At 49.0% G+C, this 25,829-nt stretch overlaps 1 protein-coding gene across 3 annotated transcripts in view; it reads right to left on the bottom strand.

The window, feature by feature from the left end:
• The window catches only part of SIMC1 (SUMO interacting motifs containing 1), a 614,032-nt gene that overhangs the window by 382,964 nt on the left and 205,239 nt on the right, over positions 1–25,829 (bottom strand). For all 3 annotated transcript variants that reach the window (XM_069651451.1, XM_069651448.1, XM_069651450.1), the window contains exon 5: positions 20,083–20,231. In XM_069651451.1, coding sequence (XP_069507552.1) covers positions 20,083–20,231 — 149 coding nt within the window. The remainder of the gene's footprint in view (positions 1–20,082; positions 20,232–25,829) is intronic.

The following is a 25,829-nucleotide window of genomic DNA, read 5'->3' as shown; positions in this document are numbered from 1 at the left end:
TCTCTTCTTCCCTTTCTCTTCTCCTGTAGAACCCCAAAGGTTAACGCTCTCACCTTAGGTAAGTGAACGCCGTGCTCTCCATCTGCCTCGGGGCAGGGTGCTGTAACCAGTTTCTTCACTGGATAAGGGGAGCAGGCCTCTTGACTTCAGAGGACTGCTGTCCGTCGTTTACTGCACGAACGGTAAGTTTCGAATAATTCTAATGTCTTTAAAGTCTTTAGTAATGATGTTTCTTGTTTTGCAGGGTTCCGGCGATGGCGGATGACGGGCTGAAGTGAGTTGAAGATGGAGCCCGTGTGATGAATAGAAGCGCCTGGAAGCACGTAAGTAAGCGCTTGTTGCCTGCTTCACGATGCGCTCTAACTGTCTTTTTATTTTGCAGGTACAAGTTCGGAGCGGCTGCAGGGTGCCGGAATACCCACTGGGTTAGTTGTGGAAAGGAGCAATGGCACGTGAGTATTAAAGTTCCCCAATGTCTTTAAACGCACCTTGTTTTGTCTTTCAGATGCGGGATGCAGCGCCGAAGGCCTCCGGAGCGTGCGAAGAGTTGGTAAACTTTTGTCTTTCAGATGCCGGAATGCAGTGTGAAGACCTCTGGAGCGCACGAAGAGTAGGTAAGCCTTTGTCTTTCAGATGCCGGAATGCAGCGCGAGGCGTTGGTGACAGCCGATGGACCAGGTAAGTGAAGAGCTGTCACTGAAGACCGTAATGCTAACCTGTTCTTTCTTGTCTTTGTAGGTGTTGCTGAAGACTGGATTCAGGATGGTAAGCCTTTTTCCTTAGGCCCAGGATCAGATGCAGAAGACACGATGAGCGTTCTGCTGCAGAGGATGCAGAATAACGCAAAGCAAGATTCATCCATCGGGTGTGGTTTAAATAGCCTCCTGTAGTGCTTAGGTGTCTCCTTCCACAGCCACGCCTAGGTAAGAAAAGAGTTCCTGCTTTCCAGAAGAGTTCCAGTGTTCTGAATCTAGGGAGTGGCTCCTGCCCCACCCAACAGGAAAAGTAGTTCCAAACAGAAGAGGATCAGAGGCTCAACTGGCAGGCAAGTAAGCAGCATGGTCTGCTGTAGGTAAGTCCACCCAAGCATTATGAGCCCGGCGCTTCCAGCGCTGGGACTGGGCATATTTATGAGCCTGGTGCCACTGGCGCCAGGACTGGGTCCAAAAGGTCCCAATTGGGACTGGTTGGCACTCGGAACCTGGGTTATGGATCTGCTTCCAAGGGAGTTGGGAAAACCCTGACCTTTTGGAAGCAGAGATCATGACATTGACCCTGTGTTACGCTCACCTGGTCTCTGCTGAGGTGTTGGGGCTCGGTTGCAGCCCTCCCAGGAGTTAGATCACCCACGTCAAGTCTTTCCCTCTGCGGATAAGTTGTGAGCAGCGGCATTGGCGACACTGCTCCTGCGTGGATATGAGAAAACGTGAGTGCGCTGTTCAGTGACTATTGTACCTCTCAAACCCTTCTACCAAAGGTGTGATTTCTGTGGGCATGTACCAGCCCATAGGGCTCACCCGTTTATTGATGGTAAGCTCTCCGTCCTGCTACTTCTGGCAGGGGCGCTTGTCGATGGGATCTAGTTCCTTCACTGAACCCTGGTAAGTAATAGTCCAGTCCAGCTGCGACTATGCTTCTCCTCTCGTCTCTTTGCCTTTCTGTTTTCTCTTTGCCTCTTCTCGTTTTCTGCCTTGGTATTATTGCTGTTAATTCCTGAATAACATTTTTCTCTTCTGCTTTCTTCCCAATAGATGGAAATGCGGCCCAAAAGCAGCTGTGGAGGCGCGGAACGCGGCCAGGAGGAAGATGAAACCGCTATGTCCAACAACAGCTGAGTGATGGTTTAAGGCAAAGCGCGAGGTTCGGTGGTAGCGCAACCTTAAACTGAATGTCCGTCTAACCTTTTGTTTTACTTGCAGGTGCTACTGTCGCTGACGAAGCGCGTCATGCTGCGGTGCCAAGATGAAGATTTCAGCGTCCCAGAAGATTTGAAGATGAGCTGCGGTGCCAAGATGAAGATTTCAGCGTCCCAGAAGATTTGAAGAAGGATGTCAGGATCAACAAAGATGCACACAGGTGAGAGCATGTTCCCCAGGTGGTAAGTATGAAAGCAGGAAGCAGGATTTCCAAAAGGTAAGTTTAATCCTAGGCGGCAGTGAGCGTTACGCTGCATGGAAGTGCAAAATAACGATTGGGGATCGGAGCAGCTTATATAGCTGCGATCGTGGGCACGCCCACTAGGCCTGGCTTGCCTGCCACCCCTAGAGAGTCAGCACGTGCAAGGCAACCCAGTAGCATCAGCAGCCACACCCCAAGAGTACACATGGGAGCTGCTTTAGTGATGAAGTTCCCATGTTAAATGCACCGTGCACCCGAAATGAGGTGTTATGTCCCAAATAAAAGCATTCTTGTCCCAAATAAAATGTTCTTGCTTACTTTTATTCATGAGCCTAGCGCCAAAGGCGCCAGGACTGTCCTTCCGGGCCCATTGTGTATGCGGCCATTCAATGTTTGCGTCCTTGGCCCGATGAACATGACAGCACTCCCCCTTAAGGCCCCTCTCAAGGGTGGTCCTCCTCCCAGTCCTGGTTTGGTGGGATTATTGCGATGGAACGGCCTGATTAAATGTTCATTGGGTTCCCATGTTTGGTCTTGAGCTCCGTAATCTTTCCAGTCTAGAAGGTAGTACAATTTGGACCGAACCATCTTGGAGTCCAGGATGGATTTAACTTCATACTCCATCTAGTAATTCAGGCTGAGGTGGAGGGCTAATCCGTGTATTTGGTTTCATTGGTTTGAGGAGAGAGACATGAAATACTGGAGGAATCTTCATGTGCGATGGTAACTCCAATTTCATGGCGGTAGGATTGATTATTGCTTTGATAGTAGAGGGGCCCAAATATGTGGGGCGGAAGGCCTTTGGTCCTTTCAACAGTATCTATCTGGATGCTAACCAGACTTTATCCCCAATCTGGTAATCAGGAGCTTCTTTTCAGTGCCAATCAGCAAACAGTTTTTGTCTTTCTTTGGCCTTAGCCAAATGTTCTGTCACTTCCTCAAGAACCTGAGTGATGGTTTTAGGCAAGGTTTTTATTGCTGGCATTTCCAAAGTATCAAGTGGATCAAACACTGATGTCTGCGGATGTCTTCCATGCACAGTATAGAATTCAGTTTGTCCAGTACTCGTGTGAACAGAGTTGTTGTATGCATACTCGGCTACCCAGAGTATATTTTTCCAGGAGTCAACGGAGTGCTGTAACATACACCTTAAATACTGCTCGAACGTCTGATTAGTTTGTTCGGTCAGCCCATCAGTTTGTGGGTGATGGCTTGTGGACAACCGGAGGTCAATTTTGGCAATTGTACAACACCTTCTCCAAAAGGCGGAAACAAATAGAGTTCCACAATCCAATATTAATATTGATGGGAATCCATGCAATCGGACAATTGGTTCTAAAAACACAGTAGCGAGAGTCGATGCAGTTGGGAGTCCCTTCAGAGGGATGAAATGGGCCATTTTGGAGAATAAATCCACAATGACTAAGATGGTGTTGTAACCATTGCAGGGAGGAAGATCCGTGATAAAGTCCATTGACAGAGCATGCCAAGGTGCTGCCGGTACCATCAAGGGACGTAGTAAGCCAGCAGGGTTTTGTTTCTGAGACTTGTGTTGCGCGCAGACACCACAGGTTGCAATAAACTGGGCAATGTATTTTCTCCAAGTTGGCCACCAGTAGTTTTGCTTTATCGTAGCCCGAGTTTCGGCTATTCCTGGATTTCCCTCCACTAATGAACCATGATAGTTTGTAATTATATGATTTTGCAGTTTCTGGTTCTGGATATACAAGCATGTCTGAAAACATGGTAGATTGTTTTCGATGGTGTACCGGTCTCCCTTTAAAACACATTCCTTTTGCGTTGACTGATCTGGGATTGCAAACTGGTTTTAAATCATCTACACACGTGGTGGCGGCGATCTTGGTTTGGATTCGTTGAATTGATGCCCACGGGATTGGATGTTGTAAAAGCCTCTTTTCCCTTCATTCATGCATGATAATGCGTCTGCCTTTCCATTCCGTAATCCAGGTCTATAGGTGATAATAAAGTCGTATTCTGCGAAAAAGAGAGCCCAACAAAGTTGGCACGAGGATTATGCTTTGGCTGTCTTCAATTATTGTAAGTTACGGAGGTCCGTGATGATGGTGACCGTGTGTCTTGCCCCAAAAAGATCATGTCTCCATGCCTTTAATGTTGCTTTAACCGCCAGTAATTCCTTATCCGTGATTGCGTAGTTCAATTCGAGGTCAGAAAACATGCGGGACCAGAATGTGACGGGATGTAACTGGCCTGTTTCCGGGTCCCATTGGGATAATACTTCTTCCATTGCTACGTTTGAAGCATCTGTTTCAACCACGTATGGCAGGTCTGGTCGAGGATGTGTTACGCTCACCTGATCTCTGTGGAGGCGTTGGAGCACGGTTGCAGCCCTCCCGGGGGCGAGGTCGCTCAGGACCGACTTCACCCTCTGCACTTATGTGGTGACTGGTGGTAATAGGTGATGCTGCTCGGGACTGCTCCTGCATGGAGAATAGGGGGCACGAGTATGCCAGCTTGTGCGCCTGATCCCCTTCCAGACCCCTTCTCCCAAACCGTGGTACCCGTGGGATGCGACGTCCTTGGAAAGCTCACCTGTTGATTAGTTCTGTCGAGCACTCTGTCCTGCTGCTTCTGGCAGGGGCATTGGTATGATCTGGACCGAGTTCCTTCACTGGCCCCTTGCACGTGGTAGTCCAGTCCTGCTGCGATTAAGCCACTGTTCTTCAGTTAAGTGTTCTTGTTTGCCTTTCCTCATCTGTTTTTGTTATATTGTAAAGTTCGTGGTCTTATATTGCTATCCGTTCCGCTTTTGATGTTTTGCTCTTTTGCTTTCTTCCCTTGCAGGTGATGTTGCCGGCCCGGCAGAAGCTGCAGAGCTCGAAGCGATAGTCGGAGGGAATGAGGAACGAAGCTGCAGCGGTACAGTAGCTAGTAAGTTGTTAACTAGTGGGTGCACAGGTTCAAATGCTGCATGGCCCTAGGACAGATGTTCTAACCTTGTCTTTCTTTCTTCTTCACAGGGTCCGAGTTCGTGGATGCGGAGTGCGCTGCTGCGGTGTCGGGATCAAGATCACTGAATGTCAGGAGATGTGTCTGCAGATGAAGCGATGAAGCACCAGTTTCCTGAGAGATGAGTATGCAGGAGAACGCCTGGTTTCAAAAGGTAAGTAAACTGGTCCAAGCAGCGGTGAGCGTCACGTTGCACGCGAGTGCACAGTAAGGCGAAACAACGGCCTTAAGGATGGAGCAGCTTATATAGCGGAGATTCTGAAGCCACGCCCACCAGGTTCAGCCTGCCTGCCACACCCGATGAATCAGCACATGAAGACCAGGCCTAGGGAGCCACACCCAATGAGTCAGCACATGAGGATGTTCTCTGGAATAAAGGCTTTTAGCTCCTGGAAAGCACTCCTGCACTGAAATAAAGTAAAAGGAGTCCTGCACTGAAATAAAAAGGGTTCCTGCTCACATCTCTATGCGTCCAGCTAGGGCCCCTGTGTTTATAGGTCCCAAAGGGACATAAGGCAGTCGAGTGACCCGTTGCCCCCATCACTAGATGGTGTGGTATTTGTGTTCTGGGGCCTGTGGCCATGCCTGGATGTCGAAGAACTGGTGCTGTGGTAAATGCTAGTTTCAGCTTCTGAACGGCTTCTTCAGCTTCTGTGGACCAATGGAATTTCTTGTTCTTTTTCAGCAGGGAAATAATTGGGTGTATGATCTGTGAGAACCCAGGTATAAATCGATGATAGAAATTAGCAAATCCGAGCACACTTTGACTCCTTACGTGGATGTTGGTGAGGGCCATTGGAGGATTGAGTCCACCTTTCGCGTGTCCATATGTACGCCCTGTGGTGCGAGCATGAAACCGAGAAACTCAACCTCGGTCACATGGAAGAAACATTTTTCCAGCTCTTCCAGTGTTGTCGAAGCTTCTCTAGGACTGCCCGGACACTACCAACATGTTCTTCCTTGGAATTTGAGTAGATGAGAATGTCATCTATGTAGACAAGTGCGCAAACGTCCAATAGCTCACGGAGCACGTCATTCATAAAGAATTGGAACGCCGCGGGCTACATAACCCGAAGGGCATGACCTGGTATTCGAAGAGGCCATAATTCGTGCGAAAGGCCGTCTTCCACTCGCCTCCTTTTTTGACTCTCACAAGATGGTAGGCCCCTTGTAAATCCAGCTTTGTTTAAAGCTGAGCGTGTTTCACCTGATCCAGGAGTTCTGGTATAAGTGGTAAGGGGTATCGTTTTTTTACTGTGATCTGATGGATTGCTCTGTAGTCAATACAGCTTCTTAAGTCCCCTTCCTTTTTAGGCACGAAGAAGAGGGGCGAAGAAGCAGGGTATTTGGATGACGGATAAAACAGTTTGCCAGATACTGATCCAGGTACATTCTAAGATGTTTGTGTTCCTGCTCTGTTAGAGCGTTAATTCGGCTGCAGGAAATTTGGGCTCCAGGTACAAGGTCTATTTGGCAATCGTAGGGTCTGTGCGGGGGTAAAACTTTGGCTTGCTCTTTTTGGAAGACATCCTGGTAATCCAAGTATTCAAGTAGTAAAGAGCCAGTGAGGCCCAGCACGATTCCTTCCTTGGTTTCAGATTGACGACTTCTTTGTTGTAACAGGTGTCGGCACAGTCTTGAGAAAAGGTCAGAACTCGCTTTCGCCAGTCGATCCTAGGATTATCAGTCTCCAGCTAAGGCATTCCCAATGTTTTCTGGAACAGAGGACCACTGATGAGATCTAAGGTAATGTCCTCTTGATGCCCGTCCTGCAACAGAAGCTTGACTTTCTCTGTGTATTGTCTCACCGGGCCGTAAGATAGCTGAGAACTATCCACTGCAGTGACATTATCAGATTTCTGCTTTTGTTGGAGAGGAAGGCTTATTCGGATAGCCAGATCTTGGCGTTTCCCACAGCTCCACTGTCAATGTACGCCTCCAAGGCATGTATCTGACGGTTGCTCATGATTCACCAATAGTACCGGAAGGACTAGATGTGAGGTCTGCACGGATTGCTTTTTCTCGCTCGACAAGTGGACCCCTACGCTTGCCGGGCATTGGAGTTTCTACCCCCCCCCCCCCCCCCCCCCCCCCCCCGAGTCCTGTACTACTACTTCATCATTTTTATCCCTTGCTCCAACTATTTTCTTGGGTGGTTTTACCGGGCATTCACGAAGGAAGTGACCTGCTTTACCATAATATAAGCAGAGCTGTTCCTGCCTTCCTTTCTCTTTCCACCTTGGTAAGAGGACTCCGTAAACCACTGATTTGCATTGGTTCCGTTTGTTCGTGTGGTTTGGCCTGGTTCTCACAGGGGTCGCACATAAACTGACCTTCCCTTCGTTCTGGCTTGATCCATTTTCCTATTCTGCAACCTACGATCGAGTTGCACTGTCCGGTCAATGTAGTCCACACACCCCTCAGGTGGGTTCACAACTTGAGCCAACACGTTCCCCACGTAGCCCTTGATAAAAGAGCGTAGTTCTCTTTTCTTCTGGCCAGTTGGTCTGTGCTATGAGACGACTGAAGGTTGCAATGTAGGTTAATAGATCTTGATGCCCCTGTCTGAGTGACAACAATTTGTTGTCCAGAGCTTGTCCTCGAGTATGTCGGGCAAACAATTTCTCCATCTCATGCTAAAAATCCCTAAAGTTCCAAAGCAAAGGATCATCTTGAGTTACCAATGGTATTGACCAGCCGCTGCGTTGCCTCCTAGGTACGAGTGTAAGAATGCAACTTTGGCTTGATCGTTAGGAAAGGCTCCTGGTTTGCATAAGAAATGAAGGCGACATTGGTTCATGAATATGGCGAACTTGTTTGGTTCGCCGGCGAAGTGTTCGCGCTAGAGGCACTGCTCCTGGAAGGACCATCTGAACCTGTGTGGATTGCTGTGGCGTGGAAGAATGGGCTATCCCCGGCAAGGGAACCTGCCCCGATTGTGCCTGTAGCATCTGTCTTGCCAAGATGTCGGTTCTTTCTCGAGTCACAATAAGACCCCTCCTTAACGCACTAGATTCCTGCCTTGAAGCATGTACTTCAGCCCGCAATTCCCCTAGTAATTGGGCCAATTGGCCTGTCTCTGAAGTTTCCATAACGCCCAGACAGAGAGTAGTAGAGGCTTTGTGTTCTTTTACGCTCACCTGGTCTCTGCGGAGATGTTGGGGCTCGGTTACAGCCCTCCCAGGAGTTAGATCACCCACGTCAAGTCTTTCCCTCTGCGGATAATCTATGAGTGGCAGCAATTGGTGACACTGCTCCTGCGTGGATATGAGAAAACGTGCTGTTCGGTGACTACTGTACCTCTCAAACCCTTCTACCCACGGTGCGATTTCTGTGGGCATATGCTGGCCCATAGGGCTCAACTGTTAATTATTGATGGTAAACTCTCCGTCCTGCTACTTCTGACAGGGGCGCTTGTTGATGGGATCTAGTTCCTTCACTGATCCCTGGTAAGTAATACTGCAGTCCAGCTGCGACTATACTTCTCCTCTTGTCTCTTTCTCTTTCTGTTTTCTCTTTGTCTCTTCTTGTTTTCTGCCTTGGTATTATTGCTCTCAATATTGCTGTTAATTCCTGAATAACGTTTTTCTCTTCTGCTTTCTTCCCAATAGATGGAAATGCAGCCCAAAAGCAGCTGTGGAGGTGCGGAAGGCAGCCAGGAGGAAGATGGATGAAACCGCAATGTACGACAACAGGTGAGTGATGGTTTAAGGCAAAGCGCGAGGTTCGGTGGTAGCACAACCTTAAACTGAATGTATTTTAAGTGTCTAACCTTGCCTTTTGTTTTACTTGCAGGTGCTGCTGTCGCTGACTAAGCGCGTTGTGCAGCGTTCCGGAAGATTTGAAGTAGAATGTGAGGATCAACGAAAACACGCACAAGTGAGAGCAAGTTCCCAAGGTGGTAAGTATGAAAGCAGGAAGCAGTATTTCCAAAGGTAAGTTTAATCCCAGGCGGCGGTGAATGGAAGTGCCGAATAATGCGAAGCCTCTCCCTCGGGGATCAGAGCAGCTTATATAGCTGCGATCGTGGGCATGCCCACTAGGCCTGGCTTGCCTGCCACTCTTAAAGAGTCAGCACGTGCAAGGCAACCCAGTAGCATCAGCAGCCACACCCAAAAGTACACGTGGGGCTGCTTTAGTGATGGAACTTCCATGTTAAATGCACCGTGCACCTGAAATTAGGTGTTATGTCACAAATAAAAGCATTCTTGTCCCAAATAAAATGTTCTTGCTTACTTTTATTCCGGACCCCCTGTGTATGTGGCCCTTCAATGTTTGCATCCTTGGCCCGATGACCATGACACCCTGCTTTATTCAATTGATAATAAAGTAATACTTTGCCATATTCTTGGAGTCTGTCGAGTACTTGGTCTAAGATCAATTATTGTAATTTCATTTACCACAAAAGACACTTCAAGGTGCTAGGGCACAATCTTCGGAGAATTTGAGACACCAGCCTCTGCCCCAAAAGCCCTCACTAAAGACGAAGCCTTGTTTCATAATAGACCTGCTTAACAAAAAAATCTGCACCAATAATATTAGTCTGGACACACCCCATCACAGAGCCTCAGCCGCCACCTCAATCCCATCCACCCCAGACACCCCTCTGTTCTCCTTCAAGGACGTTTTGGAATTTGAAGTGGTCTCCATTTTAAAAAACCTCAACTCCTCGAAATGCAGAGGCGATGCCTGTCCTGGCACGATCATCAAGGACTGCTCTGACATCCTGGCTCCCCTCCACACAGCCAAACAGTTTTTGTCCACTGTCAGCTGCCTCACCATCACAGAGCCGTCATAGGCTCTAGGCTGAACTATTGCGATGTCCTTTTTGCTGGCACATCATCCAAAAATCTACAAAAAGTATAAGTCATCCAAAATAATACACTCCGAGCAGGGGCGTTGCTAGGGGTCCTAAGGGGGTTAAGGGGGCTATAGCCCCTAATCTTTTGGTTGTAGCCCCGGAAATAATATCAGGAGCTACAACCAAAAGACTAGCTAGCCCCCAGTCCCAAGAGTTCTGACATCAGCTTAGCCCCAGGTCTTTTCCAGACCTAGCAACTCCACTGGCTCCGAGCAGCCCTCAGCATCCCAAAGAGAGAACACATCACACCAGCAAGAAGGGAAGTCCACTGGCTGCCCATCAGGGAGCGAGTCATTTTCAAAACATTGGCCATCACTCATAAGTGCCTCACCATTTCAGCCCCTCCTTATCTCTCCCAGAAAATAGTCGGAGCATACTCATCCAGACCTACCATAACACTGTATGCCCATAGACTACTTCCCAAAGTCAGACGTGCCAAAGCGGGAGGGGTAAGCTTCCCTTACTTTGCAGGAAAACAATGGAATTTGTTGCAATCCCACTTTCAGAGCAGAACCTTCCTATTGGGCATTCCGCAAAGCCTTCAAAACGTGGCTGTTCGGATAAGGCAAGCTTGAAATGTTCCAACATCAATTTTAACTATGCATACGCCTTCCAGATGCAACATGTATAGGATATCTGTAACAGCGCCAGGATGCCCACGGGCTGCTGTGTGCTGAATAAAATAAAAAGAATACTCACATCTGCCAAATTAGCACATTCTAGTAATGTCTTTCTTGGTGATTTTAACGTCCCCAAGTCACAGGCTGCCAAGCACACTAAAAGCACGCTTTTCACACGGACCGCTTCCAAGGACCTCAAGCAAATTGTGCTCTTCCCAATGTACAACAAAGGCAACACCCTAAACTTAGTCTTCACATCATCCTCTTGCATCACCTTTGCAGACCCTATCCCACCTGACTGGTCTGAACACGCCGTCATCCCATTATCAGTCACCCACTCAACTACGGCTCACAAAAGGTCAGGCTAAAAGCCCCCTCATTCAACATCGCTCATTCACAACCTTACCGGTAAATGAGCTGGAAACAGACTTTCCCACCACAGGGAATGCCTTGGGCCTCCTGGAATTATTCAGCAATTCTGCTATGCAAATGGACACTCACAGCAGCACCATCGCCAACCAGCCAACTAGTTAAGGTACCAGCGGACCAGTGTAAATGCTTCCGTCGCATGGTAATTTCTTAGGTGCTGTTGGCTAGTCAGCAATAGTTGTTGAGTGGCTCAATTGCTGGAAGACCAGACGCTTCAGGGCTTTTACTAGGAACCATAGCCCCCCCCCCCGTTTCTTTGCACGTTTCGCCAGGTGCCTCTCCTTCCATGCCATGAAGATGGAAAGGTCTCCATTACACGCTTCACCCTCCTGGCAATCGTGCGGGACATTAGATTCAGACTGGCTATCATGCATGTTGGTGGGGGCACCGGTCTCAGCAGGCACCAGTTCTACTGTGCCAAGCTCTTTGCCCCCATTCCTTGAAGCCTCTGGTCAATAGATGCACTAGCCTTGCCTTGTTTCCGATCCTCCTCCAGAATGACCCTGCAGAGTTTAAGCAGGATTTTAACTGCAAAATGGATTACTCCTATAGAAGTCTTGGTTGTATCAGCTACATCCGTTCCCACACCGATAGTGGACCCATTTTATTTATTGGACATTTGTATGGTCCCTATACACAGGTGTTTCCAGGCGCCATAAGACAAAAAGGGGATAGGGGGACATGGCCAATCATAAGAATACAACAACACAAACTGTTATATTGTTCTTGTGACAATCCTACCATTCAAATGCATGAACTAGGTGGCAAGTGTAGGGGGTAGAGGGAGAAGTGCATTAGTGGGGTGCCCCCATGGGTGGGGGCGGGTAAGTTCAGGTTAGGACGAGGTGGCAAGTGCCAGGGGAAAGAGGGGGAGAGGGGAAGAGGAGTGCAGTGGACAGGTGGTCCAAGTTGGGATAGTCTGGGAATGGTAGCCCAAGGGTAAGTGCTAGCAGAGGATGCTGGGCGGGAGGCTTGTGGGGGGGGAGGAGGGGTTAGTCTGGCCCTTATGTGACTGAAGGGAACAGGCTTCAGTCCAGCAGCAGATGGAGAGTTTAGCAAGGGAGGGGGACAGGGAAGGAAGAGGAAAAAAGGAAGGTCTTAAGCGGTTTCTGGTACTTAAGAAGATCAGATTCAAGTCTGACGGGTGGGGGGGCTCTTTCAGAGGGAGGCACCAGCCGAGGAGAGGGATCTACCTCCCACTCTCTGCTTGGATAAACGTTTGACCTGCAGAGAGTTGGTGCCAGAAGACCGAAAGGCTCTGGTTGGGAGGGATTTCGGGAGATAAAGCTGGATGTAGAGAGGTGCCAGGCCCCAGCCAGCTTTGTGGATGATGCAGAGGATCTTGAATTTGATCCATGGAGTCACCAGGAGCCAGTGGAGAGATTTTAGGGCTGGAGGGATGCAGTCCCCAGGCCTGAGGCCAAGGATAAGTCTTGTAGTCCTATTCTGGATTAGTTAGAGGGGGTGAAGGGAGGAAAGAGGGAGGTTGAGGAAGAGGCTATTGCAGTAGTCCAGCCTGCAGAGAACCAGGGCTCTGAAGACATTGAGCTTCTGGGTGAGGAAAGGTAGACTGCCGCTGGGGAGATGGAGCTGAAAATTGCACTTCTTGGCAAGGTCTGTGATGTGTGGAGAGAAGGAGAGAGGGGAGTCAAAGATGATCCCAAAGTTTGTTGCCTTACAAGTGGGTGAGTGGAGGGGACCCAAGGAATCTGGCCAGAGATTGGGGAGGGGCGAGACTAGGAGCAGACATCCCAATGAGGAGGATCTCTGTGTTGCTGGCATTGAGGGAGGGACAGTTTGAAGAGCACAATGCCTGAATAGCAGTCAGGCAGTCGGGTATGAGGGAGGAATAGGAGGAGGAAGAGGAGAAGGTAGGGGAAAGCAGCTGGAAACAGCTGTGTCGTCTGCTGAACACTGAATCTGAGGGGGGTAGGTGGAGATATGGTGGGCCAGAGGGGCCAGGTAGATGTTGAAGAGCCAAGGAGAAAGGGTAGAGCCCAGTGGGATGCCTCAGGTAAAGTGAGGTGGAGGAGAGAAAATTACCCATTTGCACTCGGGGGTGGGGAGGGTCTATTAGAGAGGAGAGAGGGAAGCCATGCCACTGCCCTGTCTGTGATGTCTAGGGTATCACAGACTGAGGATGGAGTGGTTGACCGTGTCAAAAGTAGAAGAAAGATTGAGACGCATCAGAACAGAAGGAGTGTTAGAGTCCAGATTAGAGAACAGGTCTTCTCAGGTATTCAGGAGAGCAGTTTCAGTGCCTCTGGCTGCCCTGAAACCAAACTGGTGGTCAGAGGCAGCCAGCCAATTCAGTGTAGAGGGTGAGTTGGGGGATGACCAGCTTCTCCATAGGTTTTCCCATGAAAGGAGTGATAGAGTTAGGTCGATAGTCAGCCGGGCAAGAGGGGTCATCAGGAAAGGGTGCACAAGAGTGCTTGAGGGTAAGAACCTGTGACGGTAGAGTGTTTTTCGAGGTCCACCAAGGCAGGGGCAAGAGTGTCAATATTGTCCTTGATGGTTCTGAAGGAGAAGGGTAGCACCTGTTTAGAGGAGACTTTCATAGAGGGGACCATGTGAGGCAGAAACCTGTGCAGTTCCCTTAGGGACCACTGCAAAAAGTTTAGGACTACAGGAGTTAGCAGTAAACCCAATTGGTAGCAGTCTGCACCACCCAGATTTACCTGGTAGCTGTGGCTGAGCAGTCAGACTTCTCTCAAGAAGAGTTAGGCAGTATACAGAGCATACACAATAGGGCAGGTAAACACAGTAGAAAAAGCAAACACTGACCAGAGCTTTGGTGTAAAAGATATATAGTTATTTATTTAAAAACACATCTATGAAAACACACTGGCACTAATATCAAGCAAGTTCAAAAACACAGTCACTAAAGTATATACGCTCCTTCAAAAGAATCTTAGACTAGTCTTAAGTAAAGCACCACTTATTTTCAGACAGCGGTGAGCGCTTAACGCAGATGGCACTCTAATGATTCGGTTTAAAAGGGGGAGAAAGGCAGAGCATAAATTGAAACCGATCCCAACACTTTCAAAAGAAACAGCAAGAGAGGAAGGCAGAATCAAACCGTGAAGTTAGAGTTAAGAAAGCTGGGTCCACTTTAAGAGGATCGGAACGAAATGTGTCCAAGGTCACACGGCTGAAAAAAAAGTCTCGAAAAGGTTCAGAAAGAAGTTGCACCAAAAGAAAGGGACCAGTTAGATGGTCAAGAGGCCAGCCCAGTCTAGGTGGTTAAAGATTTACTGTCACCTTGTAGCAATCTATAGAAAGGGAGGCCAGGCGGACACAGTACCTTGAAATGGTGAGAACACTCCAGCGGGGGCAGTTGTTCCTGACAGCGGTTGCGAGTCGGTGCTTCGCCCGACAGAAGAGAAGATCTCATCGGGGAGGAAAGCAGGAGGTTGTTGTGCTGCCAGGGAAGAAACCAGCCGCAGAGTTTCTCGATTCAAAGGAGCGGTCCTTTCTTTCGCGGTTCAGTGGTAAGTCGCTATCCGGTTGCCGGGGTGCTTGGCACGGGCAATTCGACCACTAGACGTCCTGGTAGGCGAAAAGGAAAGCGAACTGGTTGTCCACACCAGCTCAAGGGGAAGAGACTCTCCGCCAAGAAGATCTCCTCTGTCGTCGGGAAGTGGTGAGACGGTTCAGCAGGGCTCCACCGGTGGTATCGTCGTTGCAGGTCGGCTCAGCTTCTCCCTCTTCAGATTCTCAGGTCCTGTGGCGACTTCTGAAGTTCCAGTCCCAAAAGCCCTGCTTTTATGCAAGAAACCCCCATTCATTCAGCCTAGCTGTCAAACATGCTAAGTGGTGGGCCAATCACACAAGAGTGCGACTTGAGTTGCCAAGGCAACTCAGTCCAGGGTGCCTAAACCCCCTCCCACACCCCCTTTGGTACCCAGACAGAGTGGCACCACTTTTGGAGGCTTCTGTGGAGAAGCCCGCCAAAAAGTGGAAGAAAGGGCTCGACTTGGGTTGGAATCACAGATGAGAACACAAATGCCATTTTAGAATCGAGTCCTGGCAAAAAATACCAACCGGTGAATTAATATTAAATAAATAACCCGGCGGTATGTTCGAGGCTATAGGAATTAAATAATTAAAGTTGGTAGCCTCAAACAATGGGAAAATCCCATAGAGATATATTCGCGGTCGAATATAAAAAGTAGTATCCACTGCCACCAGCCAAAACTCGATCAGGGGGACGGAGACGTGCCCCCTCGAATAACAGACCCCGGGGCAATCGAATTGCCCCGACCAGTACATCCACAATATGACGGTTTGTACTGGTTTCTGTTCGTAATTTGGGACTAGTAAAGCCAATGGTGACTTCACATGCCCTGGGAGACAGAAGTCAGTCCCAGGTTATGGAGTCTATGGTGGGGTGTCACTATGACACCCCTGTGTCACTGCACTGAGGGTGCTGTGTAACACACATAGTAAAAACACATTAGACCCTATGGAGTAAAAGACCCCATAGCCCATAAAACACATTAACAGTCAAAGGAACCCCTCAAATCATGTCCAAGAGTGTGAGGAAGAGAGTCTCACTCTTGTCAGGAGAAAACAAAAAAAACTCCAGAAATCCAGCAAAGCTGCTGGGGACTCACTAGGTTAGGAAATTCAGCCTAAACAGAGAATTCTCCCTAACAGACCACTCTAGAGATCTCATCAGGTGCAACGGGAGAGAGGGAGGAAAGTATGATGGGATCAGGGGGGCCAAAAGAGGAGAGAGGGTGGGAGGTGGAGGGGAGGGGGCTGATTACAGAGAGGACAGAATGTCAATAGTTTGAGGAAAAGTGGGAGGCCAGTGCTGAGCAGAAGGCCTGGGAGGGAAGAGGAGATTGCGGTAGGATTTGGCGAGTTCCTTGCAAATTTTAAAGAATTCAGCCGTGTTATTGGTGGCTCCAGAGAAGCGAGCGTGGACATGCTCTTTCTTGGAGAAGATGGAAAGACGTATTGCCTATGGAATAGTCGGCAGGCCAGTTTGTCAGGAGATGAGCTAGATGTCTGCCACTGCTGTCTGCCACTGCTGCTTTGCACTTTCGTTTCAAAGCGACTAAGTCAGTCATACCAAGAGTTGCATTTAGTGGCAGGCTTCAAGTGGACCCTGATAACAGGGGCAAGGATGTCCAGGGTGTTAATGATAGTGAGAGTGTTAGGGAGAATTCTCAGAAATGTACTAATTCCCTTACACCATAGAGCCCCCTAGCTCTTTTGCTGGACTTGGACTTACTTTTTGCAGCTGTAGTATAGCACCGATGGGTGCCCATTTTGTCAAAATGGCCCTGGTCTTTTTTCACCATTTCTTGTAGCAAAGGTCCTTCTTGAGGTTTACTCTGTACGCCAAACCAGGTTTGGTCCCTTTGTTAATTTTGTCTTTGGCGGGATTCAGTGGTGAATCCCACCTCTGGCTCCAGCGTGTCTGGCAGGGCAGGAAGCAAGGGAGGTGCCCGAAACTCCCTGTGCTTAGTCTCCTTGGTTACAAGAATGCACCCTGCAGTGTGATTGACAGCTAGGCTGCAAATGAATGGGAGAGACTTGCATAAAAGGCGAGGTCTTTTGCAGGGAAGGCAGAGTCGTCCACTGCTGCCACTCCTGGACCATTGGTTTGCCCGGTGAAGCCCAGCTGCAGTGCAGAAGCTCCGAATTTGCTTAGACTAGAGAAGCCCTGCAACGGACGACCCCCCCCCCCTTAGGTTGGTGGGATCAATCAACCCCAAGATGAACTCGACTGGAAACCATCTCTGCTGGCTGTACTTCCATTGCTGCTGTTGGACCAGAGTGCCAGGGTGCAGGAGCATCAGAATCAAGTGCATCATTTGTAAGTCAGGCCATAGCTCCAGGAAGATCTTCTGGACTCCCTTGAAGCAAGGCTGTCCAAGCCTGAGCCACCTTAACAGAGTGCTGAACCTCAGAAGCAAGGAATGTCTGCAAGTTGTCCAAGAACCACGGTGGTGCTATTGGTGAGAAGCTGAAACTGCGAAGTGCTGCTGACCTGAAGTTTGCCCATTGCTTCCGCCGACCTTCGAATCATAGTGCAGGAGTCCCCAGACGTCCTCCCTCTTGTCCCCACGACTGAGGCCCAGGAACAATAGGATCTGCAGGACCTACAACAGGAACAGAAGCCAGCTGGAAGCATTTCTTCACACCTAAGGTACTGTGAACTAAGGGGTACTTATGTTGTGTAGCATTGCTAGCTCTCAGTTGAGACTTGCCCTGGCTGCCTTTTGCAGAGTTGCTTGCAGCTTTGCTCATCACAAGCCTCCCAGCTTGTGGCCCAACAGTGATTTCTTTTTCTACAAAACTCTCTATAACAAAGACTTTACTTACCTTCAAAGAAGTGCCTCAGCTCCCCTAGTCTTTGCTCAAGTGACATTGGCTGTCCTGGCTCTCTGAAAGACTCTAACCTACGACTTTGTGTTTTGACCTGTACCTCCAAAAAGTCATACATTATTTACTCGCATAGCTGGGAAAGGGTTAATCTACATTGCAGTGGGGGGTTCAAAAGTGCTTACCCGTTTGAGAACATTGTTAACCATCGTTTCCTTCCCTAACCTTTTCCTTTTGACACCAAACTCAGGATTGCTTTAAATGTACCAGTGATATATCAATGTCCACATTGTCCTAACAATGTCCCCACTGTCCTACCAATTGAAGTCACCTCAGGGTGAAGGGAGGGATTCTGTGCCATCCCCAAAGGTTATCTACTGATTTGCTGAAACAGAAGTGTATTTTTAAGAATATTCAAGTGTTCCATATTTGCTCCCTTCTAAAGAAGGCTTATTCAAACTGACTGTTTAAATTAATAAATAATGATGTAATGAAGAAACCTTGAGTATAAGTGTTATTTGAATACATGTCACTGCAAATCTCTATGTTATAACCCTACAGCTCACATTGACCCCTCTTGAGATAAGCCTGGCTGCTCAGTCATTCTACCAACTTGCGTAGTACATGCTTATACCAAAGGTTGGGTTAACTATTGCCAAGAGGACAAGGCTGGTGCAGTCTCCCACAGGGTACTGCATGCAATCTTGCCTAATAGAGATGGAAGTTAGATAGGGCAGAGTCAGAAGGAGAGTCCAAAGAAAGGGGCGGGCGAGGGATGAAAGAGGAGGCAAAAGCAGCGACCGACACATGCTTCACAGGTCGAATGATGGAGAAGTAGACTGGCAGTGCAGGGGGAGGAGACTGGGGAAAGGGTAGGTCAAGGTGGGAAGAGAGTAGAGAGTGGTCAGACGAGGAGGGTAGGGTAGTGAGGGGAGAGAGGGATGTCTGTTGAGAGGAGGACATCTAAGGTGTGCCTTACAGAGTGGGTTGGGCCAGAGTGTTGCAGAGGTCAAAGAGAGCGGTGGCCACATCAGGGGAGTCGAGATAGATGAAGTCCCAAAGTAAGATACGTTTGGAGGAGGAGGCAAGCGGAGGAGGAGGAGAGGTCAGCCCATTCAGTCAGAGCCTTTGGTCACTCTCCTCAAAGATCCCAATATAGCCATCCACCAATATGCAGCTGATGCTCAGTTGTACATGAGTAAATAGCGGGCAGGACATCATTCGTCTCTGCAATTACCTAGCAATCATCCAGTCCCGAATGTTGACCGCTTATTTCAAACTAAACCGATCCAAGACTGAATTTGTCCTCATCAGTCTGCCCGCTAAAAACTAACTTATCCAATAATGGCTCAGTGATATGAGCCTAGAAGGATTTGATCCACCTCTCATACTCCGCAAAATCCTTAGGCTTCACCATGGACAGCAGCCTGTCCTTCCAGAAAAACATAGCCAAGAAGGCCCAAATAGCCTGGCTCAGAATCTCTACCCTTGGAAAAAAAAAAATCAAACCCTTCAACCCTGCCGCATTACCTCCGGACCATGTGCAGGCGCTTGTGGTCTCGCACATCGATGTGCGAAATGCTCTCCTGACAGGGCTCCCAGCTGCACACTTGGCTCCCTTAAAATCAGTCCACCATGCTGCAGCACGTCGTAGTAAGGGAGCATGGAAGGTTGACCAAATTACCCCCATCCTACACTTCCACTCCAAGCCATGGTACTGTTCAAGACTGCATGTATCATCTACATAGCAATCATGAGTAGCACACCAGCGTACCTGGTGGCTAAGCTTCACATATCTGGTGGGCGCGCACACACTCCTCGTGCAGCAAATCAACCAACCGGCTTGAATTACAACTCGTCCGCAAAGAGAGGACCCCAAAAACAATCCTCTTGTCATAAACACACCCTCTGGAACTCGATCCCGGTGTCTGCTCGGAATGCCTCTGCAATCCTCCAATTTTGCAAACGTCTCAAAACATGGCTCTTTCAACAATACCGACCAAAGACTAATTCCAATGGATGTACATACCGATGCACACACCTCACAGTATTGCGCTACTGTTATGGCAGCCGAAATGGTTGCTACCCACACTCTTATACAGCACTCAGCTGCTCTCGAGCTAGGTCAATGCTTAAACAATAAAAATAAAAAATAAAGAGTTAACTCAACAGAAAGGTTCTCATCCTTGGATATCTTTCTGGAAACCACCAACTTTGGATGTTCACTTCCATTCCAATACCCTTGGATGAGCTGGCAAAGATTGAGAACTTGAAAATATGGACAAGTTTCTGGTTTGTTGTTCAGCTAAGCTTATTGGGAACGCATCAACTCATTTTGCTTCATGTTGTGGTTTAACATTTTTAATACATGTGGGAGTGTGACCAAAGAAGGCGGAGAGCAAGAGTGAGCGAGAGCAAATTAGTGACAAGGCGCAGAGCTGTTCTATGACCAATTAATGGTTCGCGTTGCAATGCCTTTAAGGTTTTTATTTAAATTAGTTACACTGAAATAAAATGAATAATCTAACAGTTGTTTGTGGACAAGTAATTCATTTATGTGGCAGGTGTATAAACCATTCTCCTATAAATATAATTAAAACTAAAATTAGTAAAGCAATATTAATGAAAGAAGCTGTGCACATTTGCAGATCACAGGGAAGAATGAAAAGAGGTCAAGCAGTCCCTACAGACAGGTGCTTCGTGCATTAGCCGTCTGCTTCTTACCGGACATTGGAGAAGTGCAAGTCGCAAGATAGCACAGCCTTGGTGATGGACTTTTGCAGTGTGCGCCTCACGAGGTTGGTCTGGAAATCGTCCTGCAGGGTCTGGAGCACATATCGCAAAAAGAGAAACCGCCCTGGCAACTCCTCATCCTGAATGAAACAAAGACGTGCATTATAGTGGCTGTCCTCACACTCAGACACCTGACCAATGTCCGTCAACACATCGGATTGGCAGCACTGCGTTCCATATGTGTTGGCACATAGAAGTGAACTCATTTAATCGCAATTAGAAATGTATCAATGCTTACAACGTGTTTATGAAAATGTGACACGCCGCACTGGCATAATCTAGGGCAGTCCATTTAATCTCTCCAAGTCAGAGCTTCTCTGCCATTTACATAAAGATCACCATGGCCGAGTTGGTTGATGTCAGACTGATTTTAGCCATTCAACTGCAGTCAAACATGTATTCAAGTTATTACTTAGACAATATTAAGTACAATACATAGTTTAAAAAAAAGGATTGATAAAAGACCAAAAAAAATAAAAAAGCATAACTACAATTTTCAAAAATGATTTAATACTAAAACAGGTGGAGTAACTTCGAACATTGCAGATTGTCTTTGCTGAAACAAAGCGAGTAGGAAGAAGATCAAAGGTCAGGAAATGAGGTAGGAGGGAGTGTTGATGGTAGAAAAGCTGGTAAGAAGGGGTGGAAAGGAGGGCAGGACGTATTCTCTGGAAGTGTATCTGTACAATAGCACACAAATGAGAACACGTGGTCAGCCAGTTTATGAGGGTGTGAACAAAGTGAGGCATAGAATAGGGACACCAAATTTTGATTTATAAAAGTAACAGTAACCTAGGGGGTAAGTGCTGAAAACCAATAAGAGCACTATACAAATATACAAAATTACATTATTACATAGTGTTATGGAGAATTCTCGGAAATGTGCTAATTCCCTTCTACCTTAGAGACCCATAGCTTTTTGCTGGACTTTTGGACTTTTCATTTCTATCCTGAAGAGAGTGAGACCTTTTTCCCACCATCACATGCATTTTTATTTGATTTGAACTCTGTTTCTTTTGGTTTTGGAGTCTGACAGACTCCATAGGCATCATCTTTTTAGATTGTGTCAGTCAGTCAATAAGTTTATATGGATTCAAGAATCCATCAAACACATAAGAAAAAACATCACACAAAAGCAAATGCAATCAATACAACAAAACCCAGTACAACAGATCAAGAGTTACTGAGGGGGAGGGAAAGATGTTTCATGGGGCCCCTTCTCCTTCCAAATATCACTCGTTATGGGGGCCTATCCACCATGAGGCCTGCCCGATCTCGTCCTAGAGGAGAGGTCCTCATAGTTGACCTCGTAGGACACCCATAACCTAGGGAGAGATGTGGGCTAATTAGGATGCCACTCCTGGGTGTCCATCCAGGCCCCCCCCACTTTTCTCCCCCAATACCTCTTTTGCCACCCTCCAGTCCCAGAAGGCCATTTCCACAATGTCACAAGACTGTTTGCCAAAGCTTGGCACTCTTCAACATCACACCATGGATTCCCTGTGCATAAAAGTACATCCCCTTGCAAACCGTAGCCAGTGTAGGCTTTTACTCAAGAGGGCATCCCTTGATTCCAGCATATACCTCACCAGTTTGGGTACCTCTTGAAGATACACCAAGGCACATCTTGACCGACCTTGAGCAGGTTGCTGGAATGCACCCGCACTGCACAAAGGGACAAGAGCTCTCATCTCTCTTGAGCTGTGGCATTTAGAGTCTGCTTGCCTTGGGGCACACTCTCGCTGGGGGGGTAGGCATTACCTTAGAAGAACAAGTTACTTTCTTACCTGGTAACGTTCTTTCGATGAGATGGTCCGACGACGTATTCCATATCTATGACAGGTAATGTCCACAGCTGTGCTGCTTCGGAAAATCTTTGGCGTCTGCGTCCTGCGTCGATGACGTCGATGCGCCGTCCCCGAGGACCTCCTCCGACGGCCGACGTCATCCCATGTGATAAGTAGGACTCTCGACGCCCATAGCCTCAGTTATAGTTTTTTCCCCAGAACGTGTGCCACCAGTTTTCTGCCAGTCAGACACACAAGGCCCTGCGGAACGCAAGCTGCAATCGCAAAAGAAATTCTGCAGCGGGGAAGGCAGGTAGGGAGCGATATGGAATAAGTCGTCGGACCATCCCATCGAAAGAACATTACTAGGTAAAAAAGTAACTTGTTCTTCGAGGGGATTGGGTCCTCCGACGTATTCCATATCTATGACAGACTCCCAAAGCATTACCAAGCAAGGAGGTGGGAAAGAATTTAGAATACAAATTTAGCATGCCCAATCGAATTGCGGAATAGAGAACTGCCTTGCCAAAGGCCAGATCTTGCCCTCTAATGGAATCGAGGGAGTAGTGACGTACAAAAGTATGTACTGAAGCCCAGGTGGCTGCATCACAGATGTGACGAATAGGAACACCCCTCTGCAGGGCAGTAGACGCAGTGAAGGGTGGCTTAACTGAAAGTGCCTGCAACTCACTCACTCTGCGAGCGGAAGTAACCACAACCAAAACCAGAGTTTTCAGAGTTAACAGCCTCAAAGGGCAAGAATGTAAAGGCTCAAACGGCGCACCCATAAGAACAAGGTTCAAATCCCAACCTGGCACCAGAAAAGGTGACGGAGGGAACACATTAGTGAGCCCTTTCAAGAACTGCGAAATTAAAGGAATCTTAAAATAGGAACACTCTTCAGACGAGCGCTTAAATATGGACAGCGCCGCCAGGTAACCTTTAATGGTCCCCACTTGCAAGCCCCTGTGGGCCAAAAAAGCAAAAAAGACAGAACCATGGGAATGTCACAATCAAAAGGATCCACATTCTTAACTCTACACCAGTCGCAGTCTCCAACGGCAACGGTACAGAGACTTTGTTGCCGGCCGCCTGGCCGAGAGCAACACCTCCATCACGTCTTCAGTGTGGTCTACCTCAACCTTTCAGAAGCCGAGCGTGAAGGTTGAGGGATCTGACCTCTGGATGGAGAACCTGACCCCCCTCCCATGAGAGCAGATCGTCTGGGTACGGAAGACAACGTGGAGGGCAGATGGACAAGTCGAGAAGGTCCAGGTACCACGTCCTCCGGGCCCACGCCGGATCAATGAGGATCATCCGGGAACCGAACCTCCGTAACCTCCGCAGCACTTGCGGGATGACGGGGACTGGAGGAAACTTGTACAGCAGTGGGAATGACCACTCCACCACGAACGCGTCCCCTAAGGCTCCTTTTGGAGGAAATTCCTGCAAGCAAAACCTTTCGCACTTCCGGTTGACACTGGAGGCGAAGAGATCCACTTGAGGGGTCCCCCAAAGGGCGAAGATCTCCAGGAGAATCTCCTGAGCCAGCTCCCACTCGTGAGAGATCGTGCTCTGCCTGCTCAGAGCGCCCGCCGTCACGTTGTCGTCTCCGGCCAGATGAACCAGAACTCGAGCTGCATCGCCTCCCTGCACAGCGGAAGTGACCCTGCCCCCCCCCCCTTTTTGTTGAGGTAGTGCATGGCCAGAGTGTTGTCCGTTAGAATCAGGACACTCTTTCCACGCACAGTCGGCAGAAAAGCCTTCAGGGCTAGCCTGACGGCCCTCAGCTCCAACAGATTGATATGGAGTCTGGACTCCGACGGAGACCAACAACCGCTGACTGTCAACTCGTTGGCATGAGCTCCCCATCCTGTGAGGGATGCGTCCGTCACGATCGTCACCTCCGGCCAGGGCAGCCAAAATGGGGCCCCCTTCATCAGATTGCCCTCGACGGCCCACCATAGAAGGTCCCGGGCTACCGAGGGCGGTACCTGAACAGGCTCCGACAGCCTGCTGAAGGACTGAGACCACTGTAGCTTGAGTGCCCACTGCAAAGATCTCATCCGCAGACGAGCCTCTGGCACCAGAAGAATGCAGGATGCCATGAGGCCGAGCAGTCTCAAGAACTCGGACGCTGGGAGATCCTGGGCAAATTGAAACTTGTTCACCATCTGCTGAAAGTGCAGAGCCCTCACCTGAGGAGGAAAACACTGCCCCAGGGACGTGTCGAGCACTGCTCCGATGTACTGGAGCCGCTGCGTTGGTGTCAAATGGGACTTCTTTAAATTGAGGGAGAAGCCCAGCCTGTGAAGGGAGTGGCAGGTGACGGACAGATGATCCATGACTTGCTCGGGAGAGCTCCCCCTGATCAACCAATCGTCCAGGTAGGGGTAGACGTGAATCCCCCCTTTCCTGAGGTGCGCTGCCACCACCACCATGAGCTTGGTGAAAACCCTCGGGGCGGAGGTCAATCCGAACGTCAGGACCCAAAACTGAAAGTGCGAGTCGCCAACCGCGAACCTGAGGTACTTCTTGTGCTTGGGATGGATCGCCACATGGAAGTAAGCATCCTTGAGGTCGAGAGACACCAACCAGTCCTGAAGTTGAAGGGCCTGGAAGACTTGAGAAAGTCACCATCTTGAACTTGTCCTTCCTGAGGAGTTTGTTCAAACCGCGCAAGTCCATGATGGGTCTCAATCCCCCGTCTTTCTTCGAAACCAAAAAATAAGGGGAATACCATACCTTGTTCCTCTCCGCTACAGGCACCAGATCTATGGCGCCTTTCTCCAGCAGGGCTTGAATTTCCTGCGCAAGGAGCAGATCCGGACACTTCAAAGAGAGGTTCCCTGGTGGATAGTCGTGAGGCCTCTGCCGAAAAGGAAGACAGTAGCCATGGGTTATGATCTCCAGAACCCACACATCTGAAGTAATGGCTTGCCACTGTACAAGATGCTGCGCCAGCCTTCCACCAACCGGCGAACCATGGGTCCTGACCTCATGACTGAGTGGTAGCGGCTGCGGCGTTGCCTGAGGGCAAAGAGGCAACTGCCCGAGCGGCCATGGCACCTCGAGTACCTTTTTTCCACCTCTGGCACTCTTACGATGGCCTCTTTGACTGCTAGCTCCCTTCGCTTTACTGAAGGACGTGTAATAGCGAAAGGAACCTCCCCTCCATTGCTGTCACCTAGGACGAAAAGGCGGAGGTTGGCGAACTGCAGCGCCCAACGACTTCGCTGCAGCTTTGGAGGTCTCCAACCTCTCAAGGCTCTCGTCAGCCTTGCTGCCAAAAAGGTGCGTCAAAGGGCATGTTGAGGAGCCGGGACTGCACATCAGGAGCGAACCCAGACTTCCTCAACCACGCAAACCTGCGCATTACGGTGCTCGCCGCCATGGACAGGCTGACACAATCTGCCAAGTCCAAACCCGACGGAACGGCCTCACACATGGCATCCTTGCCATCCTGAACCATAGCAAGGAAACCATCCCGTTCGCCCCCTTCGGGAATATGTTCAGCCGCTAATGCAACACAATTCCACAGAGTGTGTGTGAAACGAGACAAAGCACATATGGAGTTGGCCGCCTGAAGCGCCATACCCCCCGAAGAAAACACTTTCTTCGCCCAGCCGTCAAAACGTTTGTCGTCCCTATCCGGAGGGATGGTAGGATATGACGCCTGCTTTGCCGGGGCCGTAGCCGCCTGCACCACCAAACTATCCGGAGTGGGGTGCCTGGACAAGTAACAGGGGTCGCTACTGGCAGGACGGTATTTTCGCGACAAAGACTTGCCCACTGCCAGGAGACTCTCCGGAGCAGTCCAAGCCGCCGCCACCCTTCTCTGCAGAGCCATGTGAAACGGCAAAACCGGGTCAGTGGGGGGACCGAGATCAA

This window comes from Ambystoma mexicanum, chromosome 3p (genome assembly GCF_040938575.1).
Source record: "Ambystoma mexicanum isolate Mex_15411 chromosome 3p, UKY_AmexF1_1, whole genome shotgun sequence".
Lineage (NCBI taxonomy): Eukaryota > Metazoa > Chordata > Amphibia > Caudata > Ambystomatidae > Ambystoma > Ambystoma mexicanum.
This window is presented reverse-complemented; position numbering and strand designations above follow the sequence as displayed.